This window comes from Drosophila serrata, unplaced genomic scaffold (assembly GCF_035046125.1).
Source record: "Drosophila serrata isolate PLE 108 unplaced genomic scaffold, ASM3504612v1 contig_295, whole genome shotgun sequence".
NCBI lineage: Eukaryota > Metazoa > Arthropoda > Insecta > Diptera > Drosophilidae > Drosophila > Drosophila serrata.
This window is the reverse complement of record NW_028257193.1, coordinates 144,293-160,616: the sequence shown is the minus strand read 5'-3', so window position 1 is coordinate 160,616 and position 16,324 is coordinate 144,293. Positions and strand designations below refer to the sequence as shown.

The following is a 16,324-nucleotide window of genomic DNA, read 5'->3' as shown; positions in this document are numbered from 1 at the left end:
GCCAGCTGATTATCGCTAATTGTGCCCAAGGAAATAGAAATTAAACGAGTCGGGATCGAGGACGGACCCCACTTCCTGGCCAGCGGTCAAGCGTTATTTGCACAGCTGAGGTAAATAGAATAGGACCTAGTGCATTACATATAATTGGAAATCATTGGCTATAGGGCCTATGGTATAGGTATATTTATATTATTCAGTAAACAAAAATATATCTTTGTATGTATGCAATTTTTTTTGTAAATCAAAGTTTTTAAAATAGCATAGCTAAACCAACAATTTATTCATTTTAAGTCGGATAGCTTTTCTGCGATAGTTATGGTTGGGGATAAAAATCTGCACACTCAATTTAATAGTTAAGGGAATAGCCTTTTTTTTACCGAATATTTCTAAATTAATTCAGCTCTTGATGCTAATCAAGAATATATACGATCTGGAATTAGAAAACCCTAAAGGGGAATTATAATGTAAACAAAGTTTGCGCCAAAGTCAGGGTAAGTTTTTAAATAATTCATAATTGTGTATGCTGGTCATGGCAATTAATTAAAATATAGATGCTGATCCTATAGCATCTTCATATATATATATGTAATATATTTATCATGATTAAGACTTACCGCATTAGGGGACACGTGGCATATTCTTCATGACTTCCATTAGGCTTTCCATGGCATCATCATCATAGTAAACGTCATCATGGTTATCCAAATGCATATATCAGGTGATATATTTGGAATCGAAGATCACTCACTATCACTGCCACTATCACAACCGATGTAAACACTCGAAAAGCCACGCACATACTAAGGGCCGCGCGGCGGAAGAAGGCTCTATTTATAGTTGCCGAGGAAAGAGAACAGTGAGCAGTGAGAGTGAGAGAGAAAGAGCGTAAGAGATGACGCTTCAGATGCAGCGATGCTAGCGATAAGCACACCGACACTGATAAGAGATTAGGCGAGAGCAAGAGAGAGAGAGGGAGAGGGAGAGGGAGAGGGAGAGGGAGTGTAAGCGAGCTGCTGATAAACATGCATTTCAATAACTTAACCATTTGTTCTATAATTTCCACCTCAACTGTTTGTTCAAGTATTTCGACGGCAGCATTTAAATTAATTTGGAACAAGTCTTTAAATATTCACAGCAATTTACTTGATCGATAATTGAGGAGGGCAAGGTTGACGATTTGCCGACAAATTGGCCGGCCTTTTGATGAGCAGAAAATTTAGATTAATTGAGGCACCGCCTTGAATTCGTATCCATATCCGTATCCAAATCAGGAGGCCTTGCCTTCAATGTCACTCCGTTTAACCTGAAATCATCAGTAGGCACTTACCTGACTAGCTGGGCGAGTCACGAACAAAAAAAAAGAAGATCAAAAACAATGTCTCAGGTAGGCGATGTGACTCTAATTAATTCGTTCTGTTCCCCCAACTAACTCACTTCATTTCGTTTTATCAACCAAACAGAATCGTTCTCAGCCTGAAAGGGTAAGCCAAATTTCGGTATTACATAAAATGATAGGCCTTCAGAAAAAGAGACCAGCCCCCGGAGATTACATTGTGCCCAACAACTCCGTGCTGAATATAACCGGAAAGACCGGACCCTACAATCCCACGCCCAACGCCATGGAGCAGTGCCCCAAAGGTGGCACCGAGGGCAAGTGTCGTTACTGTGAGAACATGGCTAAGAATTTCCTGTATCTGGAGAGCCTCATCCGGAACAACAGCGAGAAGGGCGACAAGAAGTGCTCCCTGTGCAATTCGTCGCTCAAGTACCTGGAGTACGTGAACCGCAACATCCGGCAGGTGTTTGGCAATTTCGATGCGATCGTCCAGGCCGATAAAGCCCTGGCCTCCAAACCGGCCACGTTGCCCAAGTACTCAGTGGGTGCGCCGCCCGAGAAGGTGGATGTGCGCGCCACAGGTGGTGCCATCATAGCCGCTCAAAAGTCGGTAAAGAATCTCAAATCCAAGCCTGCTTCACTCAAGGTCAAATCCAAATCCAAGTCGTTGGACAAGTTTAAGAGATTCAGAGGCCAAAAGTCACTCAAATCTCTCAGGTCGCTCAAGCCATCCAAATCAACCAAGTCAACGAAGTCAACCAAGTCCAGGTCGCTCAAGGACTCAAAGAATCTCGCCAAGTCTGGGTCCAAGGGTCTACGCAAGGGCCTGACCAAGTCGAAGTCCGCGGGTCTCAAGAGCCAGATCAGTCATGGCAAGATGGTCCTGAAGCGCAAGTTCCGTACCAAGTCCGCTTCGAAGATGGTTCGCAGTGTCAGCCAGTACCGCGGCCTGGCCACCAGCCATTCCAAGCTCTCCAAGGAACATAGCAAAAGTAAGCTAGTGAAGAAGCGATCCGGTACCATCCCCACCAGCATCAACTGGCGACTCCTCAAGCAGAACCTGCCCAAGCCGAAGCCTACTCCCGTCAAGTAGAGATGATGCCCGGGAGGATGGATGATGGGTTCTCTCTACAATTCAAAATTGTCAGTGAGGTTTTCAAATATTTAAATTAATAATAACAATTATAATTATTTTATTTCACCTTAAACCGGATTAAAGTTTTATTCAAAATATTATTTGAGATTTAGAATGATATAGATCAAGAACTACTTTTACAAGCATTCCATTTACAAAGTTCTATATCCAATCCTTACATTCTTAACCCAATCCTATCTCATATGTGAAATAATTATATTAATATTACTATTATATTCCACGCTGCTCTGAAGATCCATCAAGTATTCATTCATAACTATTCCATTGATTTTGTGCCTTGCTGTACGGGATAAGGGTTAATATTTCACGCCATTCCTTGTCGCCGGAAAACCCCAAAACATGCTGAATTTAAAAAAGTATTCCAAGGGAAAAACACCAGAGTGAGGCATTTAAATGAATTCACACCATTTCAAGGCCAGCGGTTCACTTGATGCCGCGGCCATTTCCCGGCGCACATTTCCTTTTGATTTCGACGCATTTACAGTTCGCATAATTTGAGGCTGCTCCCTGATTCCTACCTCCCAGCTTCCTGCTCCATGAAGCCGGTGGTAAACGAGTTGTCCCTTTTATAATTTACAATTTGAAATTTGAAAAATTATGCACCAGGTGGCAGAGGTCTTCAATGGGAATGCTTCTAACCGCTGGGGAACCCTTTGTTTAGAGTCCTTTTTCTTCTTCTACTTTTTGTATTTTTTGTTTGGTTCTTTTTGTGGGGACCTGCCTTTGAATTGCTCAAAAATGTTGACTCTTTTGTTGGCGCTCTTTTAATTGTTGCAAATATTATTTTTATTTCGAGTGTTGACAAGCACGCAATTAGCGTCCCTTAACGCGCCCCTCTCTGGCGGAAAGTTTCCCCCACATTTGACCTCGTTTGTATAAAGATTTCCCGCGTGCAGGATGTGGGCAGGGGAAAATGGTCGAATGGCCCGTTGCTAACTTCAATTTTCATTTAACGACCGGTGGACAGCGTCCAAATATTTTCACAATTTAAATGCAAGTGGATTGTGACGATGGATGGGCCAGAAGCAGGAACAGGAGCAGGAACGGGAGCTGGAGCAGGCACAGGGATCTGGATAGTGGACAGTTGGTGCGGAAGGCGGCTAAGCAGATTGCCAACCTAACTGACTTTGGGGCCGCGGCCGGCAGTTTGACAATTTTTCGCCATGCCCGCTCAAATATGCCGCATACGCAGCTGGGTACCCCGAAGCACGACCCTTCATTTGTTTATAGGGCATCCAGGCCCATACCCCCTATATTGGCCCACTGAACCATTTTTACACTGGAGAAAATTGTGCTAACCATTTGCACTACAATATATGACTTATAAACATGTATAATTATCAATCATATCGATGCTTTATAGACCACTGACAGCCTAAACTTTAATATATTAAGCTTAGCTTTGATAAATATTGGATATTACCATATTACCATTGGGAACTTAAAGCCACAAATATAACTTGCAAGTTATTTTATATAATTTTTAAATTATATATTATTTTGCAAAATATTTAATATAATTTTTTCGATATACCATAATACATATCAATGAACTCAATCAATATTAACTTTTTAAGAATGATGTAGCTTTGCTAATATATTGTTTTACTGAAAACCTTATGACTTAAAAAGCTAACCATACTACCCTTTCATTCAATTTCATTTATATTTCGTACAAGATTTCTTTCGGTGTATATTCAACCATTGTGCTCCTAAAATGGGGCGTATGTCCTTGTGTTTGTGTGGGTGCACGCCTCGTTGACCGTTCGGATAAAACTTATTAGACACAAGTGTATTTAGCGCACATGTGTGGGAGCTCCACCACCAGCTCCCCAGTGTGTGTGGTGTGGGTATGGTATGTGTGTGTGGGTGTGTGCCTGGGTGTGAGTAACTAACTGCGGGCAGTTCTACGGGCAGACCGAGATACACAGGGACTGTGAGTACGCATCTGCATATATCAATCGGATGCCCGCAGCAATCCCATCCCCGACTCCTGCCGCTGTGCATTTGAACAGAAATAATATTTTGCTGGAACAATTCGGGAGATAGAAAAGGTTACGAGGGCGTAATGGGTGTGGGGGCTGGGATAGTGGCGGGATCGGTGGACCGGCAACTGTGTGACGTTGCCGCACGATTCCTTTGTAATTAGATAACGTAACAAAGCAACAACATGGCGCAGCTCCCGCTTCCGCTTCAGCTCCCGCTCTTCGCCGGACTATGGAGGCGTTTTTGCGGATGGGCGTGCCTAGCTAGGCACTTTTGCAACAGGATCCTCCTGCTCCTCCTCCCTCCGTCCATCCCCGTGCAGCTTCGTTTTACGTAAAATGTTGAGAGCCTTTTCTGATTATTTGGCAGAATCGCAACATTTACCGCTGCCACACAGCACAGCACATCGCACCCGAACCCCTGCTGGCCATTGGCAGTATAATTAGCCACAGACGCAGCTTCCATGGTTGCACCCGAACTCATAGTTATAGTCCTTCCAAGCGAGCTGTGACTGCAAAAATCCGGCCGTCGATGTTCAATTTCCACAACGTGCACACTCGACTGGCTTTTCAAGCGATGCGTTTTGCAATTCCATACCGGTAGTCTCCGATAGAGCTGTTCCCGGGCAATCCGGAGCAGGAATCACTAACATTTCGGAACGTCCTACGTCCGTTTGCCGTCCAGGACATAAGGACTTTATACTAGAAGCAATGACGCTTCAATTGAATGAAGAGGCAGGATCTTTTAGAAGAAATACTACTCGAGTTGGATGCTTCACACAACCCTATTCTAATAAAAATAATGAAAAGGATTTTAAAGGATCAATATACCATTTAAATCCTACCAAATTAACCTTTGATAATCAAGTAGTTCTCTCTATAATCATTCCCAAACTTTGCACAGATTGCCCAGATCATGATTTCCTGCAAAATAAGGCACGTCTGCTGCTGCAGATTTATGACCCTCTCTTCCTGCAGTGGAAGCCACGAAGGGGAATCCCCTAACCCTTCCTGCCAGAGGGTCCACACTCTGCCAGAGCGCCATAATTAGGCGTCCGCCCACGCTGGCAGCCACGAAATAGGACAGCCGACAAATGACCTACAATAAGATTTAGTGCGCGCTCTCAAGCAACTAAACTTAATATTTCACGTACACTTAACCTACGGGTTTAAATGTCGTAATTTTCTCATTGGCAGCAGCAGCAGCCACCGCCGCCCGAGGCGCTATTCGAATGTTTTACTGACTCAAAGTTTGTCTCAATTACGTGCGTGCCAGACTGAGTCAGCTCATCCCCTCAAGAGTTCCTGGTGCAGGAGGAGCGTTTCCCACCACATCCCAGTGGCCGAGCCGAATATTTCTGGTAAGAGACTAAGGCGCATTTCTTGAGAACAGAACCTGAGGGGGGAAAGCAACCCGCAACCCCGTCCCGTTTGTCATTGGCAACTTTTTAATTAAAAGTTTCATCCGAGTAATGGGATATTTGCACTGCGAAATGCCACGGCGACCAGCGACGATACTTGATACTTGTGCAATATTTGTGGGCGTCCTTTTGGCATTCCGCCTTTCGCTCTCGCTCTCTTCCTGTCCCCGGCTACAAGTATCTAATTGCCAAAAGGATTTGCAAAACTTTGGCCTTACATAACGATGCGCTGACCTCTATCCCAAGCCTTATCTGCGACAGCTTCGCCTTCACCTCCGTTGTTGTTCTTGTGCTGCAAACTTTTGGCCATCGCAATCGCCAAACTATGCCCAGCAAGAGGCTACGTGAGTCGAGCTAATGAGCTGCAAGAGTCACGAGCGCAATTAGCCAGGCAGGGATTTTAATTAAGTCCCACCTGGCCGCCGGCTGAAGTCCAAGGATCGCAGGACAGCCGAGGATCGGATTCCAAGCGAGTGTAATGAGCGCTTAATATTGCAGAGATCTCTGCTACAGATTTGTCTGAATCTTAAGAGTATAAGTCTTAAATGTCTTCTTTATATTAATTGATTTAAGAATGGTAATGGTAAGTCACTTGAAGACTTTACAGGACTGCAAACATTTTCGTATATCCTTGCTGTCGTTATTTCCACACTCTTGCCTGGACAACCGCAGCGACGACCAATGACCACTGACCACTGGTGTTCGCTGCTCCTTGTTCACTGTTCATTGCTCAGTGTCCACGTCTAATCGCCGCCGGATGTCCGCATAGAAATTTGCTTTCATTGTTTTTGTCCCAGCTGCCGGACAACTCTCGTTATATTTGTCTGTTCCTTTTTTTTTTTGGAGTCCGCATTCGGTGTGGGATTCTGTCGCCTATTCTGTTCTATTTTCACTTTTTGTTTGTCGCAACTTTGTTGTTGTCAGCATTCGCTTTCAATTTCCTCATCCACTCGAACTAACATCCTTCCGCTGACTTGTCGTGGCTGCTCATTCATGGCCGCCGCCCGTTGGTCACTATTCCCATGCCCGGCTGGCTCCTCAGTCGTCAATCGGCAGTCGTCAGCAGGATAACTGGATGGCAGGATAACTGGATACTAGGAACTTCTAGCCGAAAAATAGGTCCCCGCCCGTCTGTCCATCCATCCGTCCGTCCGTCCGTTTGTCAATCAATTGTGAATTGTTTATTGAATGTTGTCGTTAGACTGCACACAATGCCGCTAACAGCCGGACAGGAGTTTTTGGCTTGGCTTCGTTTGCCTTTTCTCTTTTGGCCAACTGGCAAATTCTTTTTTCTCTAGTTTTAATACGGGGTATTATGGGGGTATGTTAGGCAAGCATCGTTGATGGGGTACGTGCAGGTCTAAGGTTTATATAGGGGTTTTGAAAGAATGAAAGCGGAGGGTGTAAAAAGAAGTTCCTAACTTCCAGAGTGTTGCAGATATTGTTTCAGTTTAATTATAGATGAAAATGGGATTAATTACGAACAACCAATAATCTCTTTACGCTCTTTTAAGCCTCAGCTTCATTCTTTAAACAAAAAAACACCTTTTAAGCTTTTATTTCATCATCAAACCAGGTATCACACATTCCAAACACTTGTCCTATTTCCCATACCATTTTGTTTGTTACTAGCTCGGGCATTTTCGTGCGGCTTAGAACTACATATATGGTCACTGTGACATTGTTTGCACTGTCAAACGCTCTATTTTCTATTTATCTTTTTGTCCGCTGATCGATTCGCCGACGGACCGGTTTGGCTTTCATTGAGTGGCCAACGCATTCTTTTTTAAGCACTCGCTGCATTCCCGCACTCCCATAAATTTTGGCCAAATGGAAATGGCCTTTGTCCGTAATGAAATAGTGTTGACTTATCTCACACTCGCACAGAGCGCCCTTAACAAATGCACGAAATTGCTTTTAAACGAGGACGACGCCGTGCAGTCTGCCGGCCTCTCGCTCGCTCGGGCTTTCCATTTTTTGTTCGTCCTTTCCTTGCCTTCCCAGTGGCATGTGATGATTTGTTCGCACATAATGAAACTCATCAGCAGCCACAGCTACAACTATAGCTACAGCTATAGCCCGGAAAAAGTCGGTCGAAAGTCGGGAGAAAGGGTTCGCGCTCGTTCATAAAGTACAAGCCAACTTGTTCGGATCGAGGCTTGGCATAAATTCAAAAAGTACGAGAGCCCAATGACTGCCACTCGCAGGGAGAAATGTAGTAAAAGCATTTTACAGTTTCATTTTCCATGGCTCGCTGCCGGCCGCCATCCATCGTCCTGCGTCCTTCGTCCTTCGTCCTGTGTCCTGTGTCCTGCCACAGCTCGGCTTTTGTGCGATTTACTTAATTTGAAGTGTGCCCGAGCCATTCCTTTTAAAATCAATTCGAAGTTTATTTTTCTTGCGGCTTTCTTCTCCATCGCATATTTCCCTCGTTTGCTCTCAATGTTTGACTTGGACTGTCGCACTATTTATGCACGTCTTTGCTCCGCAGACACCAAGGATCCACTTGGGGCAGGACATTAAAGCCGATCCAGAGCCGGGACAGGAGGTGAACTTAAGAGCTCTCTGGGTCCCTTCTGCTGTCTGCTAAGTAAACTATGTAAAATAATCTCTTTTATTGCTGAACTGTTTATTCAAATATATACTTTTATATTAACAAATTTATGGATCAAAGGAAGCAAATGTGGTGTGGGATGTGTGCACAAAGAGAAATATGTTTCGACTGTTTTCGTTATTTTAAAAGATTTGGTAATAAAAGTAATTTTCAACAATGTCATGATATTCAAGTCAATAATTATGTTGGTGTAGTATTTATGTGCAATTACTGATATTCGTTTCTGAATAAAATATAAAACTCATGTTAAAATGCGATTTTTCCACAGTTTAAGTGGTTTGTATTTAAGTTATTATATTGTATCGTATTCAAGTTATATTATTGTATCATATATTATACGATTCCCAGTGTGTCTCCGTCTCCTAGCTGCCAACCCAGAGTCAGAGTGGATTTTAAGCCTCGCGCAAACAGCTTGAGCAAATTCATTAACAACAGACCAAAACCAAGTCCAGATCCCCCATTTCGAGTTGTGGTTGGATCTGGAAATGAGGGCAATGCATTTGTCCCGAGGGTGCGTCAGCGCCCAATCCCAGCCAGAAATGGAACACTGGATGGCGAGGAGGAGCTGAGCCGCAACTGGAGCGAAGAGCAGCTGGTTGCCAAGCACTTGTTTTTGATGTGACGCTGATATTTAAAAGTGGAGTTCACATCAAAGTTACACAGCAGCAGTCCGGTTCCCATCCGGCTCTATCCCGTCATCGTCATCGCCATCATCATCATCATAATCACCAGTCATGAGGAACGCTGCTCGGATGGGGGTATATTAGCAGAAGCAGGGCAAAGGGATCGGATCGGACAGCTTTAAAAATTGCTAAAAGTGAGCTTTCACATAGTTGTCAATGCAACATAAGCTACTTATGTCTCTGGAAAGAGCTAAAAGGGAGCTCTCTAGTTCAAAAATCATGGGTAAACTCTTTGAGGTCTCCCCCAAAGCACAAGTACACACATATCTTCAAAGAAGCCTGGGCATCATGTGGGTCGAGTACAATCCGGTAGAATGTTGCATGTGTACTTGCGGTAATTGCAGAGCATTTTAACTATGCTGCTGCTGCTGCTGTTGCCTTTGTTGCTGCTAGTTGCTGCGGGTGCAACTGCAACTGCAACTACTTGCTGCTGTTACTTGACACATGTCACTCACTCAGTGTGCTCGACTTTCGAGGGAAGCGAGGCGGAAGATTGTGATTCGGGAGTCCGGAGATGGGAGTGGAGCAGGCGAAACTGAGGATGTGAAATCATAAATATCCCTCTCAATACACCGAAAGGAACAGGGATTAATACCACCAGCTCAGAGCCTTGATTGAATTATTTTTCCCAGATTAATGTCCAGGTACAATTTTTACAACCAAGATAATGTTGATTGTAAGAATAAAGAATTGCTTTCAAGAACTTAATGTTTCCTCTCAGTGTGACATCGTGTGATACCGGACTGGTGGCACTTAAACTGTCATGGGATGAAGAGCCATTCCATTCGATCAGCTGCGCCCATTAAGCATACGCCGTGTTGGACGCTGCAAATCAACAGAACATGATTTGCATACACCAAGGACCTATGCCAGAAACCACCCACCTACACAGCCCACCTGATGTTGACTTATGAGCGCCCAGCGCTTAGCTCAGCACGGCTCAAAAGTTGCGGAAAAGCGGAAATTACATTTCGCTCACTTCGTGTGCAATTAAAGTCGGATCGGTGAAGGGGTGAATTCCCTTCGGGCGGGCCAAACTTTTCCCTTTTCCAGTTGGCATTCCTTTATGCATTTGAAACCGCGGCGCGAGCACACACTTTAAAGTGTTTCTGTTAATTCGAATTTGAAGTTTGATCGATATGTGGGCGTGGCTGTGCGCTGCGACCGCCGCCCACTGGCCGCCCGGCATTAGAGGTCATACGAAGCGAGGCCCATCATCATTTTAACGCCAGTTGCCGCGCCGCGTTGTTTAACTCGCCGCATCGCAGCGGCTGCACCTGATTTCCCTCGGCGAGTGACTGAATCCAACATCAGCAGCATGTCGGATGCGGCCGGGCTGGCCAGCAGCGATGAGGAGGGTCTGCCCTCCGGCACTGATGGCGGCAGCGGCAGTGGTCGCCAGCGGATCCAGCGTGACTACAGTGATTCCCGGTTAGAACGGGTGGCCAACTACACGACGACCACGATGCGCCTCAAACCGGATAAATGGACCAAAATGATGGCCAGCGATGAGCTGCGGGTGAGTTGCCAACGTGATTTTCATATAATTGGGGATAGTTTATACTTTAAAGTGATATTTTATTAAATGTTGCATAAAAAGTTTGCCATGTGGATGAGAAAAGATAATGCATTGTTATTTCCCTTTTTAATTCAATTCAGAAGTTTGAAACACAGTGAATGAATCATTTCCGACCCCAGAAATCATATATATTCTTGATCAGCATCGAAAGTTGAATCATTCTAGCCATGTCTGGGCAAAAAATAAAATTTCGACATCATTTCGATTTTTGCGAAAAATCATAAGGGGTTACATCATTAAAAATTGTGAAAATTGGCAAAAAATTGAATCTTCTAAAATCTTAAATGGAGTATGCAGGTTTATTAACCTAATTAAAACTAACATGGGAACGATTTCCGAATTGAAATTAATGAATTTTTGACTAAGCTATGATGGATTTTCTCTGCAAGGGTATCGAAATTTCGAGTTCCCAAGTTTAGCTTTATATCTTGATTAGAATCGATTAAAGAAACCTCTGTACATTTAACTCTTTAACTAACTCATCCATTATTACATTTTCTTTGTGCTCAGCGAATTGTCTTGGAGTGGCTTCATGGTCACACCCGCGTCCTGGTAATGACTCTCAGTCCTGGCGGAGATCTGGTGCCCAGAAGTTGCCTCAGCGACTTGTACCTGCCGTACTCGGTGCAGGCACCACGCGGATCGCTTCCTTCCGCCGGTTTGCCTCCCCTCGAGGATGAAGTGATGGCCACAGCCACAGCCGCTGTGTCCGCTTTGGTGGCGGTCACTCCTAGTGCTCTGCTTGTTCCAATGCCGCCCGCCTCCTCCAGTTTCACGACTCTGGACGGAGTGCCACGCGGCAAGTGCGCCTATTTTGTGCGTCGCCACAGTTCCGGAGGTCCTTTAACCGCCTCCAATTTTCCGGAGAGTGTCCTTTACGGCGACTTTCCCGTGCACAGTAAAATCGAAACCATGTCACTGCTGTTCGATGAGGTGCTGCAGCCACTCCTGGAGCAGATCCAAAGTCAGTGGCCCGCCATTGTTCGCAAGGATCTGCAGGCGCGCATCAAGGAAGTGCGAAACACTCTGACCGAGGTGAGTCAGGATGGGCACACACTACTCGAAGTATAGCTTTGATTAATGAGAAATTAAAGTGAATTAATTTACCTAAAGTATTTATTATTTAAGTCTTAATTTGCAATCACAAATTAAAGCAAAAAAGGATACATATTTTTTGAAAAGTGCAGCTTCCAGCTGTGCTATCTCATCAAATTAATCTAATTGAGTGCATTGGGTCGGAGTGAGTCGAGTGAGTCGAGGGGAAGTCGATTCCCAAACCGATCCCAATCGAGGCGACTCCCGGCCATTGTCTTGAAGTATTTCGCTTAATTGGCAAAACTTTTCATGTGTCTACGGGCGATACATATAGATTTCTGTCTGCGGAAATATATTTATATATATATATACTTTATTGTTATCCCCACAGATTAAGGGCAAAACCAACAATCGCACAATTTTATCGTTATTAGTTTCGCCAACAATCGTCGAGGAAGTGTTTGCCCACGTGAGCCAAGGGTAAGTTCCAGCCATTGAGTGGCCATTGTCTTAGTGTACAACCCGAACCCAATTCCCTCCCCAATATCCTTCTCCGCCGGCGGGCTGGGAGATGTCGCCCCAAGAAGCTCTATCTCTGGCATTGTTTATGTGAGCAGAGAGACAGAGAAAGGCTTATTCATGATACCAAATTGATTTTCATTGGCATAACTTTTCGCATGAATTGGTGCAAATTTATTTCGCCAAGCATTTGGGGGAAAATTCAAGTTGTTTACCCCTTGGCCACACACACACGCACACGCGTACGTCGATTATTTTCCCATAAAACAAATGCTTTTAATTAAATTGCAAATATTAAAGAAATGCTATCTAGGGCCGGACATCAGCATTCCAAAGAAAATTGTGTGTTGAATTCGGTCAAAAGTTGCCATCGATACACACATCAGGAGTCTTTAAGGCGTATTAAAAGATATTTGCTTCACTAACTCACAATGCCAGAATCAATAAAAGATAAATTGAAAGTCAAGCAAAGGCAAGAATGGAAATAAAATCAAATTCATAGAAATTTTTATCAATTTTATATTGAAATCATATTCGAAACCATTTTAAGACTCAATTGAAATGCATAAATGGAGGAAGTCAAGTTAACATTTTAAGGGAAATTGGGTCAATTATTTTGGCTGTTACCAAAAAATTAACTTGAAAGGAATGGCATTGAGAGTGTACAATTTTAGGTGTCATCACTTACGTTTTTATCATTATGTTCAATTTATATTTGAAATAAATTGTTTTCTTCCATCAAAGTAACCTGAGACCCGCACAGGATCCCAAGTTTCGCAATCTTCTAGAGGAAATGTTCATTAACTGGACCACCCAGATGCACGACATAGTCGTTGAGCATTCCGAGTGTCAGTCTCTCGGATCGTTGCCACCTGCCTCCCAGATTGGACATACTACGAAGCATATTACCTATGTCTCCCTGCCCGCCCAGGAGATTGGTTTCTGGACAAACCGGAAGTTGAATCTGCAGAATATCTATGAACAGCTGCGCGAGGCCACGCACAAGACTCTGGCCCAGATTCTGGAGAGGATCGAGTCGGCCTATCATCAGCCGTATACCAAGGCCTTCCGTCAGCTGGTGGCCGCCTGGTTGGAGGCACAGGATGTATCCCTTTGGCTGCAGCCGCTCCTCCGCCAGACTGCTGCCTTCAATTCTGTGCAGTTTAGCAATGGCCATGAGCTTGTGGCACCGCTCGTTCATGTGGTTCACTTGCTGTGGAGCAATGCCAGGTACTATCGTAGCACCCAAAGGATGAGTGTCCTGCTCCGCTGCATCTGCAATATGTTGGTACACCGCGCTGCGGAGGATCTTGAGTTTCCGCTACTCTTCCAGGGCGATGCCGATGAGGGTCTGTTGAAGATCAATCGCACCACCGAGGTACTCGAGCTCTTTAAGTAAGAACAAAGAGCGGAACAAAGATTAAAGCACACCAATAGCTTCTGCGAGTTTGCTTTTGTTTAAAACAAGAACAACTTGATATTTATATTTTCTAAATCACTTTTTAACCATGTTGAACTAAGTTAAATCTTGGGAATCCTCCTTAGTGCCAAATGCACAATTCACATATTCGTAATCAAACCACTTTAAATAAAATTCACAAATGCTTATCTCTTATTCTCTAAGCTGGCTTGAAACTATCACATGACCATGTTATTTGGTTGCAAATCGTATTTAGTAAATAATTACAATTATAAACTACTTCAATTTCGCAAATTCAAAGAAAGTTTCATCTTGATACAAAATTAAATTTGTATTATTCCTTCGCTTGCAGACATCGCATGCTGGAGTACAAGGAGCGCTATGGAAGCAGCCAAGTCCTTTTGCCCGCGTTGCCTGGAGAAGGGGCAGTGGCCGCCAGCACTTCCTCCCCGTCACCCGATGACCAACAGCAGCTATGGCGCTTCTGCCATGAGGACGTATTTGGCCAGACCCTCGATGGCTTTTCCGCTCAGCTTGCGGAGTTGCGTCAAGTGTTCGAGGCCGCGGTGCAGTTCCAACAACTGGAAAAGCTTGAAGTCGGCGGATTGCGAGGGAAAATGCTCACCGGACACGTTAGGGAGGTACATACTTTAATGTATATCAACTTTTATACTTTTCGGTAATTACATTTTTTATTTACAACTACGAACCTCCATCTAGATCTTTGGCGAGTTCAAGTTGCTCTTCGAGCAGTGGAGCAATGTAGACATTGACCTCACAGCCCCAATGGCCAGCAAATGGCGTAGCTTTCGACGGGAACAGACCCTCTTCTTTGGGCGTATGCAGGTCCTGGAACAGAAACTGGCCACTGTGCTACTCCAGGCCTTCCAGCAGTGCCACAGCTGGACGCACATGCTCCGACTGGCTTTGATGTTTGGCTGCCTGCTGCAGCGCGGAGCTGTGCTTCCCGAGCTGGCTCGTGTCCTACCACACATCCTTGGTATTTATGACACAGAACTTGGGCAGCTGGAGATGGGCGTAGGGGAAGTACTGCTGGGCTACGAGATCCGTGGCCTGGTCGCCGTGCCCATGGCCAATAATTTCCCGCCAATAGCCGGGGCCATGATGTGGCTGGAGCAGCACATCAGTCGCTGCAACGAGTTCGGGGCCAAGGAGTTGAACCAACTCATTGAGCAACTGTAGGTAGTCTCAAATAATAATGGGAAATGCAGGGCAATTATATATTATTTTTAATCCAGGCTAAAAGAAAAACTCGAGCTTCATACGCTGCCTCGAAAGTGGAGTTCCCTGCAGTCGCGTCGCAATATTTTGACCACCAAACTTAGTAATCTGCAGATGAAGATCTGGACCACTTGGCAGGAGGGCATAGAAAGGCTCATTGTCCGGGGCTTGGATGAGTCAGTTCTCTCTCGTTCGGAGGATAAAACCCAACTGCATCTCAACTTCTCACCGGTTCTGTTCACTTTACTTAAAGAGACCAAGTATCTGCTTGCCCTGCAGGCCATTGGCAGTTTATCGGGCGAACTCTTTCAGCTGCCAGAACCCCTGCTTACTCTCTATGACCAGCGGGATGCCTATTGGGAGCGACGGATCCGCTTAATCAAGATCGGGGAGTTCTACAACGGCATTCGGTCCGGAGAGTGCGCTGCTGCCGAGCTTCAACTAATTGGACATGAACTGGCCGCCATCGACGAGCAGGTGGGAATGGCCTGTCAGCAGCTGAGCTGGCGGAAATACGGTGAGTGTGGGATATTGGGAATGTTCCCCATATATATACAAGAGTCCTTGAATGCATGTCCTCGCCCCCCTGCAGATGATCCGCTTGTGGCCGGCATCTTTGAGCAGAGTCGGGACCTATTTGCCCGCCTGCAGCAGTCGCATGGCAATCTGGATGCCATCCTGGCCAGCATGCGTCGCTGGAGCCGAGAGCCGTTGCATCAACGTAGCTTATATGGTCGGAATCTGTTGGATCTGCGGCATCAGCAGGACCGAGTGCGTCTGCGACTGCTGCAGTGCGATGAGACGAAAATGCTGCTCAATCGCCTGCTTATAGCAAATTTTTGTTTGTTCTTCAACTATGAATCGCAGGAGTTTCAGCTCTATTCGCGGGATCTCAGTGTGCAGGAGGTGGGTGTTGGGATTAATATTATTACACTATTCAATCTATATTTTATATTCTATGGAAACCAGTTCGTTCGGGAATTCCCCAAGGAGCAGAGGCGACAGTATCACAAGTATTTGGCCAGTGTGGACGCATTGATCTGCCGTGAAGTTCGCGAGGCGATGAGAATAAGGTTTATGACTAGCACTTGAATATTGCCCTCCCCCATATCTATCTATCTATCTATATCGTATTCATAGTCATTGCCATTCATTATCACTCATTGCGAATCAATTGCACTCACCAGCAAAAAATTGCATTTCGACACGCTGACAGCGGCTTTCATATCTCATCAAAACTAATCAAGTAAATGAGCACGAAATCGCACATTGCAACCGCAAAAATACGAAAGACACCTGCAGTGAGGCGACGGCAACAACCACAGGCACGAGAC

General features: G+C 45.0%; 2 protein-coding genes and 1 long non-coding RNA gene across 3 annotated transcripts in view; all 3 read left to right on the top strand.

The window, feature by feature from the left end:
* The first annotated feature begins 1,242 nt into the window (after positions 1-1,242).
* On the top strand, positions 1,243-2,544 carry LOC110177357 (uncharacterized). The gene is made up of 2 exons (XM_020944049.2): positions 1,243-1,384; positions 1,461-2,544. Exons 1-2 carry the CDS (start codon positions 1,376-1,378, stop codon positions 2,427-2,429), a joined length of 978 nt encoding a protein of 325 aa, XP_020799708.2. The 5' UTR covers positions 1,243-1,375; the 3' UTR covers positions 2,430-2,544.
* A 6,136-nt stretch (positions 2,545-8,680) lies between these two features.
* Positions 8,681-9,896, top strand: LOC147643043 (uncharacterized). Its single transcript, XR_015272605.1, has 2 exons — positions 8,681-8,788; positions 8,861-9,896. It is a non-coding gene; the product is annotated as an uncharacterized LOC147643043 (long non-coding RNA).
* Positions 9,897-9,910: 14 nt separating this feature from the next.
* Positions 9,911-16,324, top strand: part of LOC110177348 (dynein beta chain, ciliary) — a 28,365-nt gene continuing 21,951 nt past the window's right edge. Inside the window, exons 1-9 of the mRNA XM_086836926.1 lie at positions 9,911-10,714; positions 11,285-11,809; positions 12,201-12,289; positions 13,073-13,723; positions 14,101-14,389; positions 14,469-14,947; positions 15,008-15,507; positions 15,583-15,896; positions 15,960-16,063. Of these exons, the coding sequence (XP_086693052.1) occupies positions 10,514-10,714; positions 11,285-11,809; positions 12,201-12,289; positions 13,073-13,723; positions 14,101-14,389; positions 14,469-14,947; positions 15,008-15,507; positions 15,583-15,896; positions 15,960-16,063 (3,152 nt within the window). The 5' untranslated portion in view covers positions 9,911-10,513. The remainder of the gene's footprint in view (positions 10,715-11,284; positions 11,810-12,200; positions 12,290-13,072; positions 13,724-14,100; positions 14,390-14,468; positions 14,948-15,007; positions 15,508-15,582; positions 15,897-15,959; positions 16,064-16,324) is intronic.